The sequence below is a fragment of the Trichoplusia ni genome, chromosome 8, assembly GCF_003590095.1.
Source record: "Trichoplusia ni isolate ovarian cell line Hi5 chromosome 8, tn1, whole genome shotgun sequence".
Taxonomy (NCBI): Eukaryota; Metazoa; Arthropoda; class Insecta; order Lepidoptera; family Noctuidae; genus Trichoplusia; species Trichoplusia ni.
In genome coordinates, this window is record NC_039485.1 from 11,283,940 (window position 1) to 11,309,670 (window position 25,731).

At 36.4% G+C, this 25,731-nt stretch overlaps 4 protein-coding genes across 5 annotated transcripts in view; 3 read left to right on the forward strand and 1 right to left on the reverse strand.

The window, feature by feature from the left end:
- The first annotated feature begins 6,871 nt into the window (after window positions 1–6,871).
- LOC113496986 (C3 and PZP-like alpha-2-macroglobulin domain-containing protein 8) lies at window positions 6,872–12,045 on the forward strand. 2 transcript variants are annotated; one of them, XM_026876408.1, is made up of 7 exons: window positions 6,872–7,000; window positions 9,348–9,484; window positions 9,576–9,840; window positions 9,920–10,131; window positions 10,213–10,435; window positions 11,210–11,490; window positions 11,581–12,045. In XM_026876408.1, exons 1-7 carry the CDS (start codon window positions 6,985–6,987, stop codon window positions 11,806–11,808), a joined length of 1,362 nt encoding a protein of 453 aa, XP_026732209.1. In that variant the 5' UTR covers window positions 6,872–6,984; the 3' UTR covers window positions 11,809–12,045. The 2 variants fall into 2 exon arrangements, with proteins under 2 accessions (XP_026732209.1, XP_026732210.1); XM_026876409.1 differs by lacking the exons at window positions 9,920–10,131; window positions 10,213–10,435 and having other exon boundaries at window positions 6,888–7,000.
- Window positions 12,046–12,838: 793 nt separating this feature from the next.
- On the forward strand, window positions 12,839–15,166 carry LOC113496988. The gene is made up of 5 exons (XM_026876411.1): window positions 12,839–13,086; window positions 13,241–13,374; window positions 13,810–14,071; window positions 14,145–14,386; window positions 14,462–15,166. Exons 1-5 carry the CDS (start codon window positions 13,071–13,073, stop codon window positions 14,840–14,842), a joined length of 1,035 nt encoding a protein of 344 aa, XP_026732212.1. The 5' UTR covers window positions 12,839–13,070; the 3' UTR covers window positions 14,843–15,166.
- Window positions 15,167–15,231: 65 nt separating this feature from the next.
- LOC113496989 lies at window positions 15,232–17,108 on the reverse strand. The gene is made up of 5 exons (XM_026876412.1): window positions 17,002–17,108; window positions 16,567–16,700; window positions 16,202–16,460; window positions 15,689–15,927; window positions 15,232–15,606 (listed from the first exon to the last, which is right to left on the reverse strand). Exons 1-5 carry the CDS (start codon window positions 17,015–17,017, stop codon window positions 15,322–15,324), a joined length of 933 nt encoding a protein of 310 aa, XP_026732213.1. The 5' UTR covers window positions 17,018–17,108; the 3' UTR covers window positions 15,232–15,321.
- Window positions 17,109–17,225: 117 nt separating this feature from the next.
- The window catches only part of LOC113496786, a 21,138-nt gene continuing 12,632 nt past the window's right edge, over window positions 17,226–25,731 (forward strand). Inside the window, 24 exon segments of the mRNA XM_026876108.1 lie at window positions 17,226–17,725; window positions 18,146–18,332; window positions 18,734–18,908; window positions 19,306–19,409; window positions 19,715–19,861; window positions 20,042–20,159; window positions 20,267–20,342; window positions 21,160–21,227; window positions 21,303–21,425; window positions 21,804–21,822; window positions 21,929–22,112; window positions 22,569–22,693; window positions 22,788–22,838; window positions 22,921–23,032; window positions 23,113–23,237; window positions 23,379–23,429; window positions 23,514–23,728; window positions 23,730–23,952; window positions 24,024–24,074; window positions 24,162–24,264; window positions 24,446–24,570; window positions 24,663–24,713; window positions 24,792–24,912; window positions 25,002–25,729. Coding sequence (XP_026731909.1) covers window positions 17,665–17,725; window positions 18,146–18,332; window positions 18,734–18,908; window positions 19,306–19,409; window positions 19,715–19,861; window positions 20,042–20,159; window positions 20,267–20,342; window positions 21,160–21,227; window positions 21,303–21,425; window positions 21,804–21,822; window positions 21,929–22,112; window positions 22,569–22,693; window positions 22,788–22,838; window positions 22,921–23,032; window positions 23,113–23,237; window positions 23,379–23,429; window positions 23,514–23,728; window positions 23,730–23,952; window positions 24,024–24,074; window positions 24,162–24,264; window positions 24,446–24,570; window positions 24,663–24,713; window positions 24,792–24,912; window positions 25,002–25,729 — 3,343 coding nt within the window. The 5' untranslated portion in view covers window positions 17,226–17,664.

The window sequence follows — 25,731 nt, forward strand, 5'->3', positions numbered from 1 at the left end:
TAGACGATTAAAGCCTACGTGTATTAATTCACCCCTTCACAAACAATGACTGCCAACAGTCGTTTGCAAAATCGATGCACTAGCCCTATCATTGACTAGTATTTAGTATAAGCAGCAATTAGAGGAATTAGTAAAAGTTTTCTAGAGCTAAACGCTAATTGTGTAGTCTACTGTAGTATAGAGACTTGAAAGTTGAAATAATAGTATGAAAATAAAAAGATGAGACATCACTTGTTACATTGTATCGAGTAGTCAAGTAGTCTACCAATCACGTAGCTAGCTAATATGCCACACTAGATGTGGAGCAAATTATTAAAAAATGTTTGAAAACAATGTCAGCTACTTTTGATGAAGTTTACATATTTCTCTAAAATCTATTCTGTACCTTACTTACATCCTTGAATTTCATACAGATGCATTATTATCTTCTTTATACGAAGGATTTTGTATAGGTATAAGGTGGACTGCCATTTGTAACCACAGACATTAACAAAACGAATCCAAGTCCAAGCTTGCGATATTTATAAAGCACGTTAAAAGCATTCGAGTATTTTAATGGACAAATTGGTTTGCTATATCATTCTTTATCGTACCCGATCCTTCGCCACTTCTCGCCAGTCATCGGCATGAAGCGGCCGAAGATCCGACTCAACTGTATCACTCCAGCGATACCTGGGTCAACCAACAGGGCGTCTACCTGTTGGTCGTCCCAGATACGCTCTCTTCACACCGCGATCTTCTCCCATCCTTTCGACGTGGCCGAGTCAACGGAGTCTGTGAGCTTTTATTTCTCCAATGATGTTGGGGATGGCTGCGAGTTCTTCAATTTCGGCGTTTTTTCGTCCCAAGATTTTGCGTAGGACCTAGCGTAAGGTGGCGTTCTCTCGTATCAGAGGCCAGGACACACTTTGGGTCGCTGAGCCAACAGAGTAAGTAAGTAAGTATTCTTTATCGTAAATCCGTGTCAGTCCAATTCGATGTCATTATAATTTTATCATTCATGAGGCATTTGTAAGTTTGGTGAAATTGATATCATTCCAATCCTCATCTCTTCAATCATTTTTGGTAAAACCAAAAATACTATGATAGTTTTAAAATACATTTAATGTTTAACATATTCAAAAATTCATAGTTTTCAAATATTTAATGCTTATAAAGATGTCTGAGTAGGCTAGTGTTATCTCAAGCGAAATCTACGGGATTATTTTCATGAGGATGTTTAAGTGAAGAAGGCGTTTGAAATAGCAATGGTTAGGGAAAAGACAATGATTCTATAATGAGTTAGACTGACAATTTAACACGTTATAGGCACATTTTTCTAGTTTCGTATACAAATATATTATGTGATCATGTTTTGGTTTTCTATAGCCTCTTTGTACAGAGCACTCAGAGTCGCGAATCTCACTCACACTTACTGGTAATTGACCGTGTGCGAATGCTATAAGATTCTAAAAAAAAAAAATGATAAAACGAAACTCATTTGCCAAAAGAAAATTACACAAGTAATACTAATCATTATAAAAAAAATCCAAGGCTAAACATTTCTGAATAAAAAAATGACAACAAAACTCGGTTTAATGAAAAGTGAAAACGTATGCCCTTCCTAATCGTATTCTGATCACAATATTTTAGTTTTCTCAATTACAGTATATTTTCAAAGTCCTACGTTTACGTTAGTAACATGATGTAACTCGACCTTACCTGCCTCACCTTAGGCAACCGTTAGCAAAAAATAACTCTATCGTACTTAGTTCGGGTAAACGGCGCATTTAAAGGGGAACACAAATTATAATTGTTCGAGGTATCTTTGACTCCAAAATATTTATACCTAGAGGTGGAGTCGGTTTTCGTGGATTAAAAACAAACAGCTTTAGAAAAGGTTGAAAATAGAGTAGAGCTCTTCTGAGATAGCTTGTTCAGTGACTCAAAGCGTAACAAAAAGGAATAAAAAAGGCCAGATCATCATTTTGCCGATCATTGGTGGAATCTTGGTGTAACACTATTAACCAATGTAGTGAGTTGCGCTGAAACAACCAATCATCAGCTGGATAATCAGCCAAATCACAGGTGAACTGTAGATTGAAAAGTGAGCTGCCCTTTAAACATCTGTCGAGACTGTCGATTGCAGGGTTACTTATTCAAGGTGCTTCTGATAGTGATTTAAACCTATGAAGAAAGTAATCAAGTTCGGTATGATCCTAAATTTGTAATTTAGACGAAGAAAATAGAAACGACGTTCGTTTCTCGTTGAAAAATCTTGGTAATATTGGAAAATGTGTTCGTGTACTTAATGATAACGATGCCCACGCCATCTGATGTTATGCCAACACACTACCTAACCGACACATACCGTTACTTATATGCTAATAGAATCAGCGTAGTAAGTAGGGTTACCAGAGCAACGTAGTTCAAAAGTTTATTACCAGATGTCGCTACCTCTACCTTATCCGTCAACAGCATAACAGAAATGTATTGATGAGAATTATTGAGAAATACTAACACACGTACACACACGGCAGGCAGATACGCGTAAACATTTATCGAATGCGTACTACTTCTATTGAATTAAACTTTACATAGAATTGCACATATCTTACGTAAGCAGACAACTTTGATCTTTAACTAGAGCTTGGATTACTCATATTAAAATAAGAAGTATTTTAAGCAGGCTAGGTTTTATAATATGGCCTTAGCCTCCATATTCCTCACCTACATACTCCTAAAACAAGTCTCTACACTCACCAACGCACAGATTGCTAAGCCTCAACCATTCCTTCATTAATAAAAATAACGGTGATGTAATGTTGTGTGACGTCATTGTACAATAACAACTACAGTGTAAAATTTATGCATATCTCGTTTAAGCGTTAGGTTCGAGAATGAGCAAAAGAAAGTGCAGGGTGCTCATGGAAATAAAGACTGTTATGAAAAAAATGGCAGATAATAACTATACATTGCATGTTTGTTTGATGCCATGAGATTGCGGGCAGGTCACTAGTTATATTATTATATTATGCAACTGTTAATTTTTTTTTAAATATCTGTATCAATCATCGGGGTGACATATTCTATTCAGAAAAAACCCCGTAAATAAAAAGAAAAAAAAAATGTTTGTTTGATGGCATTTAAATATCCCAGTTTAATGAATGACCCATATCAAGTTGGTTAATTTTTTAACTACACGTAGTTCAGTGTTGAAAGATAATCGAAATGTTTCTTAAACTAGCAAACAATTCCTTTAGAGTTGTTTTTACAGAAATCTTTATCTGTATCCTTATTTATCATTGCATCCATCGATGTTTTTATTCATTTTTAAATTAATTGTACAAATCTAATGACATAATAGGCCAATTATTATCGTTATTAATTTTGAGGTCCCTCAAGGTTCAACTCGGGGCACCTTGAAATTCAAATCGCCGTAGGATGTACACACAACAAATATGTCCAACTAGATGTAATCATATTTAAAGTTTAGGACAAGGAAAAAACTTTACTATTTTGTAGGGACACAATATAGTTTGGATTTTTTTCCTTGTTATTCATTTATTTTATGTTGAATACTTTATAAAGACTCGTTTTTGCGTCAAAATATGGTTTCTATTTATAAAAATAACGTTCACATGTAAAACTTTCTAAGGATGGACATTTGGTGCTATTTCTTCAAAATACCACTATATTTGGATAGTATTTGGCAATCAGACAATTTCTTCGAATAAATTCAAAAACACACTAGATAAGTAATTTCTATTCTCATTTCACAAGGAGACCGAAAACTATGTAAATCGCAATAAATCGTGTTGTAATATTGCCGTAGGCCTTTCAAGTCTGAATAATTTTATTATATATCTACCATAAATATACCAGCCAAAAAATCTCTTCTATCTGAATATATTTCAGTGTATAGAAATTGACCCATCTAATTGAGAAATTGGCAATCTTCGTACCAAGAAACGTAATTGTCTCGGACTGAGATCACTACTGAATCAACGATATTACGGACTACGAGATATCAGTATCACAACCACAATAAACTTTACAGTCGAGTATATTATGTACACTGTGAATAAACTGATTCACCATTGTAGTACGCGAGTAGAATCAGTCAGATGAAGGTTACCTGACCGTCATTGTAGTCTAATAAAACTTACTATAGTCGAGTGACGTCATAGATTCAGAATGCCGTTAGTTCGCTTAGGTGACGGGCTGACTTGAAGGGTTTTATATAGATGGTGACATCAGATGGTGTCTTAATCATTTGTTAATGTTGATCCAAAATTTGAACATTACTCAATTATGAGATAATTCGATATTTGTTGACAGAAATAAATGGTTATTGTCCACACCCTGCAAAAAATAGTATGTTGACATGTGAATATTCTTTCTAAATTTGAATCAAATCTATCCAGAACTTAAAGAAATCTTTCCAGGCATACATGGAGACAAACAAGCAAAAATTCAAGAAAACAAATTTTCGGCTTCAGGATTGAACGTAGACCACAAAGCAATATTTTTTTTAACTCTTTTTCACTTTTCTACTACATCATCTTCTAATATTATAAAATCCTCGTATCATAGAGTACGAGATACAACTCCACCGAAACGGCTCGACTGATTCTCATGTTTTATGTGCATATTGGGAAGATCTGAGAATCGAACAAAATCTTTTTTCAACCACCTAAATGTTAAGAGTAGTCCAGCTCTTCTTCACCAGATATTCCTTAGAAATTATTTATATGGGTTATTATTTATCTTGGGTCAGCTAGTTATATGTATAGATATAAAAGTTCGATAGCTCGAAAATTTGAAAATATTCTTAACCTTGTGTGTTTGCGCTATTAGGAATATCGAGTTTTAGAGAAACCGGAGTAATAAAACTGTTTACAGGTATTAAATTTATAATGATTAAAATATAATAAAAAAACTGTTAAATTTATAAAATTATTATTGTAATTTATTTATTTGTGATGATTTCAACGAAACAGTTGCCAAGTAATTACAATCGAAGTATTATAAGTATTTACTTATATAATCGTAAGTTACGCAGTTGTTATCGTGTATGCCCTGAATAATACTCCGTTAAGCAAACTCTTGGGGTTTAATAGCTTAAAGTATTCTTGGAAACCATTCTGACCTCTTGATTATCTAGGTGACCCGTGTTTTATGCTTGCGTCACACTGCTGAAACCTTGCCCTTTCCATTTGTTGTGTTCAGGCCGCCCTGGATACCCATGTAATGATCGATGTCGGTTACCTACCATTTAGTCTACATTGGTACATAAAAAATGTAAACTACCACTTGTTCTATTTTATTATAGACGGAATCTCCTATGAAATCGTCTTATGGTATTTACCGCTCCACTTCTTGACATAGCCTCTCCCGCGTGGCGCCACCTCAGTAGAAGGTGGCTGGGTCAGACGGGATGCGGAAGCCGGTCAACCGAATACTATGGTACAACTCGCCGTCTGCCAGCGTGTAGATACAAAAATATTCTAAATCAAAACACGACGGACTGTCGTGTTTATGTCTGTCATTCAAAAGTAGATAGTAATCTTGATCTAAATTCGGAATGTTAGTTTACAATTTATTGCAGTGTCCCTGTGATAACCTCAAAAATACTTTTATCAGTGATCATGAATCATAAAGATCGTAAGTATCATCAGGTCAACTGGACATAACAACTTGTATTTGCAAGAGGTGAATCATCAATAATACTGTTCGTTTCTAATAACGTGTGTTAGAACACGTTGTGACGCAATAAAGTCGCCAGACCCAACTTTATGTTTGTAGAACTCAAAAAAAGCACTTTCGTCCATACTAACGTTTTCGTCCATACCAGTTTTGCAAAAGGGCATGAAATGAGCATTAACCCCATAAGCGGTTAAACGATTCCTTTTTATAACAAGTATGAATATTGAAAAAATACTTAATGGTCAGAAATAATGTTTTTTTTTTATGGGAACACCACATGTTCTATATTTAAATTTCCAAATTGCTGCAAAAATTTGTCCAAAGAACCGGTTCCCCATTTTTTGCTAATTGCATTGCAGGTTACACAGATCGAAAAAAGCTCTCTTTTCCTGCGACCATCGTGTTTTGTCACAGAGAACGAATTCACAGGGCACTGTTTACCATCATGTCCATGACCATATTTATTGGAAATAGCTAAAAAAAATACAATTTGCCGAATAAGGAAAATTTGTTCTGAAGCAGTCCGCTCACAGCAGTCAATTGTCATGTATTTTATACAGTATATAGGTATGCAGTATAAATCAATTAATCGAATGCCATTATCAATCGAATGGGTTTACCCTACCATAATATGGACAAAATATTCGTCCCAATAAGCATTACCTGAATTTTGCGGTAAGTCATTTTGAGGATAATGCCTTTGAATGAGCCAGCCTACAGCCATTAGCTTCGTGCCTGCAATGTATTCTAAAACTGAATTAATTTGATTTATTTTAGTGATGGTATGCAGTCGTATTACAACATCTAGAAGTTTTATTATTACCCCTATCAACGGTAAACAAGTGTCAGCGTAACTATTACGATGTTTAACCTTGACCAAAGCTAGGGTCTGTGAAGGTCGTCTATTGTTTGATTTATATATGACACCTATAGGTAGTACTAATAATGATACACATGACAGTTTTTTGCTGTTTGCGATTTCTTCAAAGAAATTATACCTGTAGTGTTTCCATAAACGGCTCCTATCGTAACTATGGCTAAAAGGTTATAAGTGCTATTTATAGTAGTGTAAAAAGTGCACTTAAAACTTTATTACGAAAACTTTATTTCTAAAGTATAGTATGACATCATCTAGAGTTACGTCGCGTCCGCGTCGGCGCGGCGCGGCGTTGAGGCCACAAGACTTGGTCGCACCAACTTCGCTCTGCAGGCGGCAGGCCCCAGTTTGAAATAGCACTCGCTGTGGACACCACGTACGTTAATTTCAGTGAAAAAAATACAAGCATTTAATCAATCATGGCTAACATCATGGGTAAGTAAACAATTATTTCAACTATTGAGACTTTTCTTAAAATAAAAAGTTTTAATATTTTAATTGCATATTGTTCCCTGTGTTTATTGCGTTTTTTTCACATCCTTGACACCGGTTTCGGTTCAAAGACTCAGTAACTAGAATAATCAAATACACCTTTTAGAATTGAAGTCAGGATATTCTCAGATTTCTTTAGATCTAGTTAGTTTGTTCTTGAGAAGCCGGTGACGTAAATACCAGGACCGGCGTTTTCTTGGCACAAGGCCAGTAGCGGGCGTGGTGATGCGGCATATGAAAATCGTTAGAAACAATCAATACAAACATTCCACTGGCCTTTCAAATTATAACAGAACTATCGAAGTAAACATTTATGATTAAAAACAAAATAATTAAACACAGGAATTTTGTACAGCCGTAGCCATTGTAGCCAAGTCGTTGCCAAAACGATTGAATGTAATAATTTCAATGAAATCACGGTCAGCATATTATTTTACATTAGTTGTAGGTAGGTATACGAAATTACGAATGTAGGTAGGTTCTGCGGTAATATTGTGAATATTTTTCAGCTACCTAATAACAGTAAACAGCGTTATCTTGAAATAACTAACTAGTTTTTATGAATGCTTGTTAGGTCACGTTGTTAGATAGATAATACTTAGTTAGTCGGTAAATGTTTTGCCGTGAGATCATCCTTAATTCCGTCGCCATCGAAGGTTAGCTGGGTTGTAGGTGCGTCTGGCCGTTTATATAATTCTTTTCCTCCGACTTAATGATTTCTACATAGCAGTATTATGTTAATTAAACTAATCCTCAAAGGTAAGGTATCGAAGATCTAAAATAATAACGATGTTATTGAATAATTGTAAAACAAGACCAAAAACGTAAGCAGTATTCCATGACAGATCCTTGGGTCAGAATAGATTGGTCTAATTGACCTAATAGACAGCTCGCATACCTATCGCGAATTTCTCGCACGTGAAATTCTTATGCAGTTTGTTCTGATAAGATACTGCTGTTACCTAAGCGTTGTATGTAAACAAAACAAGGTGATACTTACCTCTTTACACCTATCTGCTAATTCTGTCAAAGTGTCAACATTATAGTGGTTGTTCTAAATTACACCTTACAGTTTATACGGGCCTAAAGCAATTTCAGTGAGTAATTGGTTGCTCACTAATTCCGGCCGAGTCTGATCTAGACTTTTATGGAATCTTTATTGCTCACTCCTTTTGGAAGCATGTAATAACAATTTATTACTCTTTAATAAACTGTTTAAATGTTATTATGACATAGTTCTATAGTTTATTCTACTATGACGGTTCTATTCTATGACAAAGCTATGATTAACGTATATTTTATTTTATTTTTTTATTTTATTGGGGAAAACAAACAGTTACAAACTATGGAATATATAAAGTAAACATGCAAATACACAATATAAGTATGTAACTCACTACGTTATCCACAGTTTATAGAACGTATAACGTATAAAATAACAGTTGTTATGACAAACTTCACTCTTTTCTGTTAATGGGCAAATACTTTTAATTTAATTCAACACCACATATCAATTATTGTACGACAAATATACTCTAGCCATACCGTTAGGAATTTCTATTAACTAACTCTATTAGCTAAGGGAAGGTAAAGTACCTACTTAGAGTACTTAGTACAGTATGATGTTTAATATGCGTGACGAATATAATAAACAAGTCCTAATAAACTCGCATAATGTGTAGTTGCTCTATTCTATTGTGATTCAACCCTGACTAACGCAGGCAAGATACAGAGGTTGAAACATTGATTTTATAGGATGACATCATCGAATTGGACTACTTTCATAACAAGCGCACGATAGTCTTACCGCGCAGCCGCCATGGACGGGTCTCAATCGCTTAGCTACAAAAACAGGCTATAAACAGCAATGTATATCTTAATCTACGAGTACTTGCGTACGGCTGACATTATCAAGTTATGAATTTGTCGGCGCCGTACTAGTTAGTTATACCTCACCCGCATACCAATATGTGCCTATTTTAAACTCGCACAACGTATGGAACGCGACGCCAGTATATCGTTAGACTAAATAGGTATCGAGGAAAGCACTAAGAAATGTATACAGAATTTTAAACACCTACTCCATTCCAAGTGAGGTTAATGACTTTACCCACGCTGCTGTTTGAATGTTAGAATCTAGACAGCTTCAAAAATAGAAATCAATATTTGTGGATATTTTGTTATTCATAATTATGACGGTACTCACAAGATTTTTGAAATTAAAATAAACATAATCCCCGAAAATATCTGCAGTTCAATTGGGCTGATGTTTATGTCTTTTTATTTACAGATTTAGCTACCGAAGACAAACTTGAGTACCACTTCTTTCCGGTCTCCAGTGGCTCAGTCCAATTCAAAGTCAGGACTGCTAATGATGCACACATTGCTCTTACTATGGGACCCGCTGAAAGCGACCCAATGGTTGAGGTATGTCAAATACTTCTTTTTAATAAGGATTTTTGTAACCTATGGATATGATATAAGTATCTCATATGAATTCGGTGTCTTTATTTAACAGATCTTCCTTGGAGGTTGGGGCAACACAAAGAGTGTGATCAGAAGGAACAGAACCAAACCTGACAAAGTTGAAATCGAAACCCCCGGCATCCTGAACGGTGGAGAATTCCGCGGTTTCTGGGTACGTTGGGACGGCGGCATTATCTCAGCTGGTCGGGAAGGAGAAGCTATTCCTTTCCTTTCTTGGGCAGATCCCGAACCTTTCCCGATCGCATTTGTCGGAGTATGCACTGGCTGGGGTGCAACTGGCTCTTGGAAGATTGAAGGTATGCTACTAATCCGTCCAACGATCATCACATAAAATGTACCCAACAAATGAAATTATACCCTTTATTATCGGTACAGATGGGGCTGAATTCAATACTCCGGACAGCTTAGAGTATAAATTCGGACCCGTTGTATCTGGATCTCTGAAATTTGAATATCGCGGTCCCCACAACTGCCATGTATCCCTGACGCAAGCACCCGCAGAGGTGGACCCTATGTACGAAATTATCCTCGGTGGTTGGGAGAACACCAAGTCAGTTATTAGACACTGCAGACAGAAACCAGACAAGGTAGTATAATATGTTAATGTCGTTTTCGTCGTTGTATTGTGTGTCTGGACCCTCCGTTTAAATCTCAATGTTGACCCGTAGGTTGAGGTACCGACCCCAGGCATTATGAATCCTAATGAGTTCAGGAAATTCGCAATCGAATGGAGGTGCGGCAGAATTTTGGTCCGCGACGGCGAGTCGGGCGAGGTTATTATGGAGTGGGTAGACCCGGCGCCCTTCGGTATCACGCACTTCGGCGTGCGAAGTGCCTGGGGAGCCCGCGGACAATGGCGTATTTCTCATTTCAACAACGGCGCTCAGCCACGTTGAGTTGTCTTTCCAGATATTGAGAATGCTTTTGGGTGTTAATTGCTGACTTCTAATCCGCATTCAATACAATTCAATTCTAGTTTTATAATTGTCGTGAGAAAACTAAAATTTTAATCTTTGTACACAACACCACCTTGTTCGACTAACAATAAAATTTATAGAATCAAGATAATTGTTACGTGTTTGGATTTCTGACATTAGATAGATCTGTTGGTATATGAAGTCTGCATCTGGATGTGTTGAATTGGTTTTTGGTATGTTGGGTACATTTTGTGACTAAGCTTTACAGACTTTTTTTCTTGCATCCTTTTTGGGTTATTATGCATCCTTACTGTTTAAGTGTCTTTGGACTTTTGTTTACTTCTAAATACTTGATGTCACTCAATTTCTTCTTGTCCTTAACTCATGAACCACCATACCAAAGAAAATGAGACTTCACAAAGCATTATAATATATTGTCTGCATGTCTTGCAATAAACTCACTTTAATTCATAATTTATTTCTCATTAAATCATTAACATAAATAACAATAATGTACAGTCACAACATACATTATTTGTATTATCCCTCCATCTTACTCCTTAAGAACAAAATCTTCAGACCCAATATTTTTAAAATACATGTAATTGATCTGCATTTAATTGCGTTTTATCGCTTTCATATTCAGTCACTTTAGTATTTTTATTTCGCTCCTTCGTACCTCTTTTATTGCTCTCCCTCTTTTCGTATATGAATAAAAAAACTAACATTATTTTACATAAAATTTCAGTGCAACCAAGCGCACCCGTAGCCGCACCTTTGTACGCTGCCCCGCCCGGTTACCCCGGAGCTGGCGCCCCGATTGTGGCCGGTATCGGCAACTGGGTAAATGCGACCTCAGGACAAGTACCTCCCGGCGCAGTCGTCGGAGGACAAGACTGCAATGGTGAACCACTATACGTCGCTAGGGCACAGCACGAAGGTGCTGTCATCCCCGGAAAACTGTGCAGCTCACATGGTTGTGCTTTCGTGCCTTGGGGAGGCATGGAGCACGGCAAAAACGAATATCAGGTTTGTTACCTTTACGATCACTGCTTAAAATCGTTAATTGGTTATTTATAATCTCATATGTATATTTAATATGTGATCTACGTTTTACAGGTTTTGGTCGGTGGGCCCAACAACTGGGTGCGCACAAATGGCTCTAACGTGCCCCCTGGAGCGTTCCCCGGCGGAGAGACCGAAGACGGTGAGCCTCTTTACATCGGCCGCGTCAACCACGAAGGCAGCCTGACCACCGGCAAGGTGCAGCAGTCCCACGGCGTCTGCTACATCTCCTTCGCAGGACAAGAACTGGGTTTCCCCGAATACGAAGTCCTCATGCCCTAAGTTATATCGGTGTTAATTGAATCTCGATATTTGTTCGTACGAGTAACTTAAGACTTGCTTTCACAACTTATATGATCAATTAAATAATGCATAATTATTTAGATATCATATGTATCTCGATTCGTATTTTGTCACGCTGTGCCTGTTCGTACGTACGAGAATGTTAATTATTTACTGCACTGCATAATATTAAGTTATTTGGTGTTAAAATGCTAGGATCACTTAAGTATCGAAAAATATAAGTAATATTTTTGTTAAATTATTATTAAAATATTTACAAATTTTATATTTTTCTTTAATTAACATAAACCCTATGTCTACCTTTACTTATATACTATACACCCTAATGCCAAGAAATTGATTTAAAAAATAATTAAGAAACTAGTTGCTTTAAGACTATAACAAAATAATCATGACAAGTGGAATAAATGTGCCTCTGTTTTGAATTGTGCCTCTTGGCCAATAGAAGTTTTTGGGGTATTTTAATGAAAGTAGTGCAAAAATACATAGGAAAACCTGGAACACGAAACGGAATGGACTAAACTAATAAAGACAAGTCGCTATAACACGAAACTATGGCAAACTGTGGTTTACACTGAATAAAAGTTCAGTCTAACATGATTTCACATACTTAGTAGGCCTATGTATTAAAAAATGTAGGTAATGAGTGAGTGACTTGTGTGGCAATATCTTAACGACTGTTTTCGCGGTGACGCGCTACTGGCCGTCCCTGAATCGTTATTATCGTCCAGGACACAAAGATCTACTACGTTCTTGCCTCAGATTGCCCATTGAGCACCATTACACTAAGGCTTATAGGTTTGTGTGCGCTTATATACTGAGTACCTATTCAGTAACGTATTCAGAGTAAATAACAGCAATATTCAGTAAGTAATTTTTTGCTTCTACCCAACATATAATTTTAAAAAGGCAGTCAGACAAGCTTAGACATGAAACAGAAAATCGTCGTCACAGTCAGTCATATTAATATTCTTGTTTCCTGTACCTTTTAGTAAAATCGATAGGGCTGCCAACCTCCAATAGAAAGACAATAAACCTTGTTTCTCTCTTTTTTATCTGTGACTTCATCGGAAAACTCAATATCAAACAAATGTCAAAATTTTAGTTTTGTTGTTACTCATTATTCATTCTTAGTATTTCGGGCAGACGTTGTACGATAACTAAGTATTTATATTTACGTGTGAAAAATAGAAAATACCCAACTCATTAAATACATAATCACGACAAAATAGTAACAAACCATGGGTGAACAATTTGGTAAGATATTTAATATTTCTGTTGCTATTTTTTTATTTATTCTGATATATTATTAATAAGGTCTCTATTATATTTAATGATTGCCTGTGTAATGTATAATATTGTTGCACAATTTCGAATAAATACTAAAGTTATGATTCACTCGTTTTCACAGCACTTACCACTTGGCCTAGACATCATAACATATTTTACAGAATCACAAGTAGTGCCATCAATTTTGAAGTTAAAGCGCCTGGAAATGCTGGCATTGGATTGTCCAGCAAGGCTGGGCCAACATGTGACTATATTGTAAGCAAATCATTATAAAAAATAAATAAAACAAATCCTATTTTCAATATACTTACTAGTTTATATGAGTTAATAGATAAGCACAGTACAGTGGACCCCCGGTAGTCCAACAAACCTTTTGCAAGGCATCGTCGAATTATCGAATTTGTCGGATTAAAGTAAGCCTTTTAAGTAAATTGAACAACACATTGGAAAGAATTAGTCCTATTATAAAAGAAACGTCATTAATGCTATAGAATTTACAAAAAATATGCAATAACTTTACATTAGGAAATAAGTTACGTACAAGTTGTAACTTGTTCAATTGTGTATTAAAGCATACACATATGTTCAAGACGATGTCGGATTACTATGGGTGCCAGATTAGCCAGGGGCCAGATTACTGGGGTTGTATTTACATATCTGCACCTAACTGTTTTTATGATAAATTTACAGATTGGCATTGGCCACAATCGTCACTCATGGATAAAGAAAATGACAGTGAGAGTAGGAAAGGAGACAGTTGAAACACCAAATATATTGTCACCACAAGAGTACAGAAAATTTTGGGTGTCTTGGTATGGAGACATTCTGCGATTAGGAAGAGATGGCGAGACAAAACCTATTGTAGCATACAATTGTAGAAACTCAAACCTAAAGTATATTACATTCTCAGCTATTGATGACAATAGAAACCCTGTACATTGGAGGATAGAATGTAAGATTTTGTTTGTCATAAATACCTATTTCACCTAATTGTGCAACAAAGTAATTTTTTTTAAAACTTGCAGTGCCACCACTTTTAGAAAAGCCACTATTGAAGCCTGTGACAGGGGGTGAGCTATACTGGGTACAAGTAGATGCAGACACACAGTTTCCAGACGGAGCCTTTATTGGGGGCTATGAGAAAGAAAATCTGTATATAATTAGGGCCAATCATAGAGGGTCATTGACTCCAGGCAAGTTTGTGTCCTCTGAGGGCTTGGGCTACATACCTTGGGGAGGAGAAGCTAATGTCAAAAGCTTCTTTGAGGTTGGTACTATTCAGTAAAAAATTGCTATAGTGATGTTTCAGCAAATGTTCCCTACATAAATATCTTTATTACAGGTCTTATGTGGGTACAACTGTACCTGGGTGTCAACTAAACTAGATAATATACCAGTTGGAGCTGTTGTTGCTGGTCATTCAGAAGATAGCGGGCATGAGAGGCTGTATGTTGGCCGTGCCAGATATTTTGATCACATCATTCCAGGAAAAGTTCAACCCTCTCACAAAGTGTGTTACATAGCATTTGATGGTAAGGAAGTAAGTGTAGACAACTATGAAATATTGGTAGTTCCTGATAAAAATAGATCGGCTAATAAATTTTTATTACCTCCTGTGGATATGAATATTATGGTTGAGTCAGAAGATGAAAATGATGATATTGATGACCATTCTATGAATTATGATAATTATGATGGATTCTTTTATGCAGACCCTCTGTAATTTGTCGGTATTGTCTTCAATAAGTTGTTATTTTAAAATCAGTTTATGTCAGTAACTTATTAGATTATAACATCAGTTTCACAGTGTTAATATTTTAACTTGTAAGTGTATTATATTATTAAACCACTTTGTTTTATAACTTCTTAAACTCAATCCACACTCTGTAAATACTTAACATTTCATACTGTATTTAAACGCATAGGTTAGGTGTAGCTTTATTTGTTTAATTAATACTATGCATTTCATCCAGCATTCGGCAATTTGCGAAAAAAACAGTTACCTTAAAATTTGCTAATGTAAGGACATAACATGACGTAATAAATGTGCATAATTTAAGTTTTAATTTTAAGAAGTAATTTTAATGTATATTAAATCAAAATAAAACATTATTTGATATATGTATAAATAGTTTATTATTTTAAGATTAAATGTACAGTTCGTTCAACCAGTTGCAGTATTAGCTTAGTTTTCGCATTGCATTAATGCAAGCATAACATTGGGTGCGTAGGTAGTGACTGCCGTATTGCATCTTCAGGTATGACTAGTATCTCGTAAGTTGATATCTCAACTTCTCTTCCGTGATACGGCAAATAGCACAAGTCGTAGCGAACATGAACTTTGCCTATCAACAGTTTGCCGTCGTACATAGCTCTCCCTATATACAAAGGTTCATTTTGCACTTCGGAATACCCACCAATAAATGCATTAGTCGGAATGTGATTGCATTTTGTTTTCACCCACTTAGCATTGAATCCGCATAATATCTGAAAGTAAAGACAAGTTTTATTTTATGCTTTCTTAATTTGCCAGATGTACCAAATTATATAATAATATTAAATACTAAACCTCAAATTCTTCTTTACTATGTTCCCTATGACCCCAAGGGACAAATGCTACACCCATTGATGGAACATACTTTCCAGGGCATAATGAGTTGTTGTGATGAGATCTGGCAATGTATGTCAATTCATTTTCGAAGCCCCCAACCATTGCATCATGAGGTAATTTGCCATTATCCAGAGGTTGCCAGCAGAGTTTATCATTAAATCTCCTACAAGCTACTGTTTTTAAAATAACTGGTGAGCCTGGAACGGAATAATTGTGATTAAAATCAATGTAGTATTCATTTCCTGTTATATTTTTGTAAATAATTATATTATGATTTTATTTGTAAAATGAATATTATTACTGAATAAATACATTCATGTTTTACTGTCTAACACTGACTACTTATTTATGCCTTTTACTAAATTCATCAACGAAATAATGATGTGTTAAACCATATTCTTCAATGGTTTGTAGAACTGAACTGTACACCAAAATCAGAGAATGTCTAGGGCAGACATTAACAATACTTACTCTCAATGATCCATTCAATGGGAGCCCCATGCCTGCATGATGTTTTGAATTGAACAAATCCTACACTCGGCTCAGTGTACAGCCGATCATATTCAACAAAAGGTATTTGTTCACCTATCATTCCCACTTTGATTTTATTATTGTACCAGGTCACCCATAAATGTTTGTGATCCAGAAAATGTGATATACATTTAGAAGGGAATTTCATCTCAGTTCCTTCGCACAAGTTCATGACTCTGGTTTCCTGTCCTAAAATGATCTGCAATAAGTAACATAATTAAAAAAGCAGTTAAACTATGTACTTTACATAAGTACAAAAACATTCAAATTAAATTAAAAATTGATCAAATAAGTCAACTACTAGCCTTATAAAGTTGCAAACTTGGTTTATGACTAGCAGTCAATAAGATGTATGGTCCAAATCCAGTAGTTTTTATTTTAAATCTTAGGCCATGTCTATCTGCCTTGTAGAGAGTGTGCCGGTCAGAGGACTCAATAACTGCAAGAATAAAATTAATTGGGTAGATTATTATTTACAACAGCTGACTATCTGGCTGTTCTGAACTATGGAGTAAATAATGAGGAAAAATATTTTAGTAATAAAACAAGTTAAATTAGTTGTAAGTTTTCCTAATAGAAATAATAAATGAGAGTGCAATAGTCTGAAATAGTTTATTAAGTCAATACAGTCCTTTTTCAAACTGAGATGCATTAATACCCAAACAATTGTAAAAGCAGGATGAAATATTGATTTCACCGATATAATGTAGCACAATTGGGATAAAAAATGTACTATACACCTTGACAGTCTCCCATTTTATATCGCTTATACTATCTTTAACACACTAAATTAATATTTTAAATGTTTATGATGTTATCCAAATGTATTTTAATGTAAGAAATGACTAATTTTACAAGAAAAACATTGTGCAACTTTGCATATAAGTAAACATGTCAAATTGACAAAACAATGTCACGGTGAAAATGACAGCGACACCTGACCGAGCACAGAGAAAAAAATTTGTGATTTAATTTGACTAATTACAATTATTAAAACAGTCTACAAAGTTAAGATTAATGAACACATTTGCTGCGAATACAAGACTTTCATGTAATGTTTCGATGATACTTATTCTAACTTATGCGAAAATTTTGAATGAGGTCCAATCTACGTTAGTTCCGCGATATTCCCTTTCTTGTATTTGATGAGATTTTGTATGAAGTGTAGAACTCCCTCGGTACTTGATATTATGGGAGAAACTCAAATACGAGAACTTCTTACAAACCTATTGAAAGACTGGCTGAATGTCATGCCAGAAGAATCAATTTATTCCAAAAAGCTGTCATTCTTTAAAATGCAAGCAAATCGAGACAACCGATTAATACAATCTGAATTTCAATAATACTAACAATAAATAAAAGGACTGTTTCTAGAATAAGTTTTGACATAAAAATCGTGCACAATGTCGGGCACACCGTCAGAATTAGCTGCCAGCGAGATGCCAGTCTCCGACCCGGGAGTAGGCAAGTAACTTTTGAATTTCTTAATGAACCATTGATCAATGAATGACTTTAGTACGACAATATTTATAGCTACATAATAAATTATAAACATTTGGAACCTGTCTACCTCCTTTAAACAGATTGTAAACACGAATCTATTTTCATTTTTACTTTTACTAACTTCATGACTTCTATCTCTTACTGCTTGTCTGCTACTAATAGTACTTGTATTACATTAAATTTATAAAGCCGCGATTTATCGCGAATTGAAAATATATTTTAATTGCCTACAACATGAACATGATAAAAATTATATAAAATAGTAGATTGTCCGTACTGGCTAGATTTTTTAATTTAAAGTTCAATAAAAATGAAATACTTAATAATCGCATTATCGTCCTGCAAGATCTTGCGATATTGTAACAAAAACATTATTTAAAGAAACCCCGATCGAAGAAGAGGTGTTAGTGGCACCGGCGGCACAATATCCTCCGTACCCACCGTACGCGACGGAGCCGGCGCCGCCGTCAGTGGCGGATACCATCATCGCAGGCCGAGGGTTGCGGCTCACGCACAAATCTGGACCTAAGAAACCCGTGCGACCTCCACCTAAGCCAGCGCGTCCAAGGTAAAGAACACAATAACTGGCCCAATTATGAAGTTGTAAAGAAAGCTTAAGATTTGTGCTTCTGTGCGTTTCAGCTTTGTGAAAACAATTTAACAGTTTAACCTCCAGTTGATACCTGTTCATCTCCATGTTGATAAGAGATTAAAGTGAGCCTTTTCAGAAAATGAGTATTTCTGAAGCCCCACGGTGGGCACCACTATCGCAGACTTAGTCAGAAACTTAGTAATGCATCATCAGGTGTATCAGACATCACAATGCCTTTCTCTTAAAACATACCTCCCCCTATTTTACCAAAAAGCACAAACTTATATACGGTAATAAAATAATTTATTTACTTTTACCGAGGACGACTAGGCTTCCGAATTCTTTTAAAATCTACCTTCTAATTAAACTAATTCTAGGGGTCCAAAAGCTACTGATGTGAAGATGACAAAGCGTGCCATGCGAGCTCATGCACGCTGTTTGCGAAAGCACGGTGCTATCTTAACTGACCGACTTGAGCGAATGGCAAAACCTCTGCGACGCAACATTATATTTTTGTGGAGAGAACATGCCCAAACTCTACCTCCTGAAACGGTAAATTAGTTTAAATACCTACAACTTTCGTGAAGATGATTCATTATTAAATAATGCAACGGTTTGCTCACGCGTAAGTATCGGGATTGCCCGTCCAGTTCGACTTGCGACCCCTCATGATTAAGGAGTCCGGTTGGTTCCAAAACTAGTCTGGCTATTCCGTATGCCCGTGAGTACCATTACATCATTTAATTTATTTAAAGGCGGTTATAAAAAACAAAATGTGACCTAGTGGCGAACCCGGATGGCGGAACGGCTTTTCATAAAACTGCTATCTGTTAGTCACACACTGCGATCAATTTAAGGGAATGATTCTACTTATTAATTATAGCCAAAACAAGAAAGTAACGTAGATAAACGAAGTATTTAAGGTTTAATAACATTGTTTTACTTTTAGATTGCTCGTCTACGAGCAATGTTGGATGCTGATGAACCTTTTAAGCCAGATCAGGCTTATGAATATTTTGTCAATTTAAAAAAGACAAAGAAGAAAGCAAATGCGTAAGTTTCGATTAAACAGTTCTAATACTAAGAGTTTATGCGCTACTTACTTATTGACTACTTTACTACCTTGCTCTATGCAGTCCATTTCATTGAAACCTATTTAATACTAGCTTTTCGCCCGCGGCTTCACCCGCGTCGAGGTCGGTTATATCGCGTTTCCAAGAGAACTCTTTAAAAGTCCGGGTCCGGTCCGTAACAGACAGACAGACAGATAGATAGACAGACAGACAGAGTTACTTTCGCATTCATATATTAAGTACGGAAGTAGGGATATACCTATAATGAAACATGTTTATTTTTAGAAACGCTCGCGTTAATGAAATAAAGAAAGATGTACTAGCTATGGTAGGCGAGAAAAGATTTGTTTGGGCTCGCAATGCTACCGTGGCGTTCGCTCGAGGCATCCAGCAACGACTCGCGAGACCTGGAAGTTATGCACTGGCTGATGGGTGAGATTTATCCATAATTTTTCCTGGTTTTCATTAGCTTTAAGGCCTCCATATACTTAATAAATAATTGCTGTAATACTGCATGTCATTAATGATTTATCCGGTTGGAGAAAGATTACCTAAAATAATTTAGTACTGGTAAAATATTATACTGACAAACCTTGTTGTTTTGCTTCTTAGGATGTTAAGATTATCGAACATTATCTTGGACGAGATTTGCAATTACATGCATATGAAGACACCTTCCAGACGGTGCAGGCACCCTAAAGCGAAGTTCATGATGGAAATGTCTGACAAGGTAAAATACTTCATGAATAGAAAAGTAGTTTTCTTTTACATGAATAAGGTAAAATGACTCTAAAAAAATTGTGCGTCCAAAAATTTTAACACCTGTTTCATTGCCAGGTTGCCGTTTGGATAGATGAAATACTTTCTGAATCGGATGATCGAATGCTTATGATGGACTTTGACGAAGATGACGGTAAGTTAAACGATAAACTTGCTTGATAAGGAACAATTGTTACGAGTTTCTTCAGAGTCTGCGGTATTTCACACATAGTCTTGGTAATTAAAGGTAAGCCGTAACCGTTTGAAATTGTAACAATTGTTCAAATGCGGTTTAATATATTTGTGCCTCTTGTGGTTCCGAGAAAAATTATGTACCTATACTAACCAATGAATTGTGATCTAATTGCTTATTGAACAATTGCAACAAATTCAAACGGGGTAAAAACACGTGGTTCCACTTTTCTCGGATGCTCAAGGACTTCAGTCATGGCGTAAGGTAATTATGACTTAAATTGTTTTTGGGTGTAGAAGTCGAAAGGTTCTATGAGGATGCAAAGAGACCCGAGGGCGAGCCACCGGATAGTGCGGCGGCGTCGAATGCGGACACACTGATGGCGGCGCCGACGCCGGCCGCCGACTCGGGAGCCACCACGCCGGGAGACGCCACGCCGCTGTCCTCCACCGCTGAGACCTCGGCCGAGACTCCCGCCGCAACACCCGCCGAGACACCCGCCGAGACCCCGGCGGAGACGCCCGCCGATACCCCCGCAGCCACTTCAGGCGAACAGACCCCCAGCCAGGCACAGGCTGACACTCCCGCGGCAGGAGGAACACCACGCTCCTCGGGCGGTGATCTCAAGAAACCATAAAAGTGAGCTCCTTAAGTCGCAAAGCAGAGGTACGAAATGTAAACAGTTCGTTAGAAATTTTGTATAGTCTTCAAATTGCCTGCCTTACCGAATTACGTAAAATGATTTTACATTAAAATAAATATTTTTTTACTTTTACAGACATACTAAGGCCAGATGGAGCTGGTGATGCAGGTTTTGCAGACGACTTTTTGGACATGATGGGTGATGTAAGTATTTAACATTTATGTGTACCCTTAAACTTATCATGTGGTAACTTAATTACAATCTGTTCATTTTAATAGGACAAGATCACCAAACCAGTCTCTAGACTCAACAAGAAAACCAAGGATTCTAAAGAATTTCAATATGATAAAAATGTAGAAGCAGTCCTTGAATTTAGTTATGTATATAGACCAGAACCAACTGCTCCCACTTGATAATAATGCATTAATGTAAATGACTTGAAACTATACAATGTATAACTTCATAATTTAAACAATTCCTTACTATAATTTAAAGATGAAAATGTAAAAAATAAAGTAAAATTTTAAATTATTGCTCTTTATTATTTCATTCTCTTACATTGAACACGGCTGGAAAAGGTAAATAATTCTTAACAAAATTATTGTTCACTTACTTAAATCTTCATTTTCCATATCTGATCCATAATATCCCATTTTAATTAACCAAACAAGATGCATTTCCGTCGTGTTCATTTGTCAGATCGGAGAATGAAGATTTGTTCAATGTTCATTAAAAATGTGTCGCTTCATACTGTAAAACAATTGATTTCTCTTTTCCAGAGCGGTGTTCTTATGGGTCGTGAGTATGCAATAAGGATCAGTTTAATGTTTTTTATAAGATGTGCATTAATAATTGACAATACAAACTTGTTTTAGCGCAACCTGCGTACATGAAGTTTAAAGGTGAATCGGCGCACATTTTATTTTTTTAATTACTTCCTCACAAATACTTGCACTTACCAGTTGTGTTATCATAGGTAATATGAGGGAAGCATTTAAGATACTGACTGATTCAATGACCGCCCGGGGTGGAGAGAATTTGGTGAAGCATGGGAAATTTTCCCAGTCTTACCGTGATGCAGCAATGGAGTAAGATACTCAACTTATACATGAACGACAATAAATAATGTTTTAAAACTCTTGTGGCAGCATCTGAATGCTCACTGTCAGCTATGTGATTGTAGTTGTGAAAGCAAAATGCTGCTTTACTCTCTTCTACAATAATATTGCTCTAAGAGGTGGCGGTAGGCTCTATGAATTTATGATACTCGTCAAGTGCAAAAGGTACATTCTTTACTCCATTACTTTGCGTTCCTAAAAAGGTAATCAATCTTTCGATAGGGTTTTCAAATCTTATTGTATCTTGTACAAAAAAAATGTTTACCGTTCCTCAACACATAGTATAAAAAGTAACATAAGTTATTAACAAAGTAAGAACACCAATTTAAAATATGTAGAATGCTAAACTTTTATCACCTCATCCATCTACTTCTTCAACGCGATACTGAAACAAATTTGCAACAAAACTAACAAGGTTTATCACAGGTTGAAACGAACCCCGGATCTATCAGCTACAGATTATAATACAGCGATAGCTATGGATTTAAGTCAAAAGCTTAAGAGAATAACGAATGCTGTCACTCCACCGACCATCAAGCAAGCAATGGCAGGTGACTAAAATTCTAATAGAACAGTTAATATTAACACTTTCGCTGTGCGTAGATTTTTGGCCGCAATGACCCCAAAATAATGTTATTTTTGCAGATATGATCGACATTTGCTCCAATTATTTGGCACAGCATGCCGAATATAACAGTATGTAAACCATATTTTACAGACTTTTAATTTTTTACCCCCTTACATTAGATTTTTGACTTCATTTGTTTGTTTTGTACAGAGGATAAAGGCCCGGCGTTTAAACTGCTGGTTAAAGAAATGCGCAACAAGCCGAACGAAAAGTTGTACGAAAAGGGGAAAGCTAGTCGTACCTACGCACAAGCGGCAAATGAGTTAGTATTGTAATACCATTACTTCATTAAATTGTATGATCAGTAAAATTTTAAATGAACACAACATTACCTTTTCTTAGACTGGAAAAGGCTAAAGGCCTGGAAACCGATCACGACGATCCTAACCTATCGCAGGCAATACATTCAGATTTAACAAAATTAGTTTCTCCTGTCACTCCAGCCGATATGGGAAGAGACATGGCGGGTAAGTCAAACGAAGTATAATTACTTTCGCAATACTCTACGTACGTAGGTATAACTCTTTGCCTGCTCTCAGACTAGGTGCTGAGAACTCAAAGGAAAAACTAAAACTGTTTATACCAAATATAAGTAACGTTTTTTCCAGATACGGTGGATTTATGTTCAAAATATTTGTCGGAGAGGGCAGTGGATGAAAGTTAGTTATATTTTTATCATATTTTATAAATTATTGAGAAATGCCAATCCTAAAAATCATACGTAAAACGAACAAACTTTACAGACGAACGCGGACCAGCATTTGACCTACTGATAAAAGAATTACGCAAAGAAGGGGGCGAGCATTTCTCAGACTATCAACCCGTGTCCACAAAAAACGCAGCCGCGTACACGTTCGTATACTTAACTATTATTTTACTGAGATATCATCAATCGCTAGGATCGATGAAAAAAATTAAATGGGATACATTTACTTATGTCTGTATACTTGGGTGAAGGGGTAGCGAAGCAAGTCGGTTCGCTTCCAGTTATTTCAGAAGAAGCAATGTATCTAGGACTTTACACGTACGATCATATAATCCGTCTATTGTTCTACAGGTTGGAGTCGGCTCCAGGCCTTACGAGTGTAACTCCAGATGACTCGACGTCGCCTGTGTTTAAAGCGGCGCTCCACAAAGCAGTAGACGCTGCCACACCCAAAGCTTTACAGTCTGACATGAATGGTACACCAGGCACCACACTTATATTCGTACCTAAATTAATAAATTACTAAATTTTCTTACACTTTTTCCAGAGGTAATCGACCGGTGTGGTGACTATTTGTCTGCCTTCGTTCGAGACAGAGGTTGGTTAGCTATTTAAAATAATCTTATTTTTGTCTTAGTAATAGTGAAATGACAAAAAAGGCACACAAATATTCTGTCATTTGCAGATGCTGCACTGGGAGCCTTATTGGATATGATGAAGAGCAAACCTAATAATGTGTTTGCGACTAGAAATAATTACACTATGAATTATAAGACCGGAGCAGAGGAGTAAGACTATGACCAAAAATAACTTAAACAATTTTGTTCTAACCTCTATAAAACTAATCGTAGCACATGTAGGTACATTGAAAAGAATACTAATCATGCAATTAAAAATGATACGTACTACGTTAACGAATAAGTCAGTGTAAATGAAAGGGACCAAACTCAAAACACATTCTAATTTTAGAGTGGAGAATGCGCCCACGTTAGTCCCTTATCTTCCCATCAAAGATATAGCTGATGAAGGTAAAAGGGTTTTGACTCGGGACATGGTAGGCGTGACACCGCCGAAACTGGAAGTACCGATGAAAGGTAGTCAAATTCATGGTTAATTTTTGTTAATAAAAATACATATACCCACATGCATTTGCTTTTGTCAAACTAAATTATTTTTTTACTACCAGCTTTGATCCAGGACGTTTCGAGATACTTGTCCCAATCTGTGGCGATGCGAAGTAAGAAAACTCTTATTTGTTTGCAATATTTATAATAACTAGTATTGTTTGAATGTTAATTGACACATTGAATTCTAGGTGGAGTTGGCGGGCCTAGATACCCAATGAATTTTCTGGCAGCAGTCAAAAAGTCTTTAGGCGCAAGACCTCTCTTTAAATATAAAGCTTATGGGCAAACGTATAGTGAAGCTGCAGATGTGTATGTAAAGTGTTAATTTAAAAATTGTGCTATATGCATTGTAAGTCGGCGATTATGAATAAAGGACAACCTTCTCTCAACTTTTTTAGACTAATGCACTCTGGTCCCGTTGAATCGCGGTTGAACATGAATACTCGGGCAAATCTTGGATTGCCACTTGATGAACCTGAACAACTCGCGACATTACAAAATCTTCCTGATGAAGAAGATCTAGCTTCCCCAGAAGAAATTGCGAAACTAGAAAAACTTGCTGCACTTGGTTATCAGGAAGCTAAAGAAGAACTGGCGGTACAAGAGAACCTCGCGAAACTGGAAAAATTATCAAAGCAGGGAAACCCGGAAGCAAAGAAAGAGCTTGCAGAACAACAAAAGCTCGCAGCAGAAAAAAAGCTACAAACCCTAAAAAAACTAGCAGCAGAAGGTGACCGTGAAGCACAACTCAAACTCGCGTCTCAAGAAAATCTAGTGAAATTACAACAACTTGCAGATAGTGGAGACAGCAAAGCAAAAGAAATTCTCGAATCGCATAAAGAACACGTTAAATTAGAAAAATTAGCAGAAAAAGGAGACCCAGTAGCAAAGAAACAGCTCGCTAAACTAGAAACTGAAGCAGAGGAGAAAAAACTCGAAAACCTAAAAGAACGGGCTGCACAAGGAGATAAAGTAGCCCAAGAAATGGTTGCGGAGCAAGAAAAACTTGTTGAAATGCAGAAACGTGCAGAAACTGGAGACCGCGAAGCTCAGAAAAAAGTAGCAGAACATAAACAAAAAGAAAAACTGGAGAAGCTGGCAGAACAAGGGGATCTCCAAGCGAAAAAA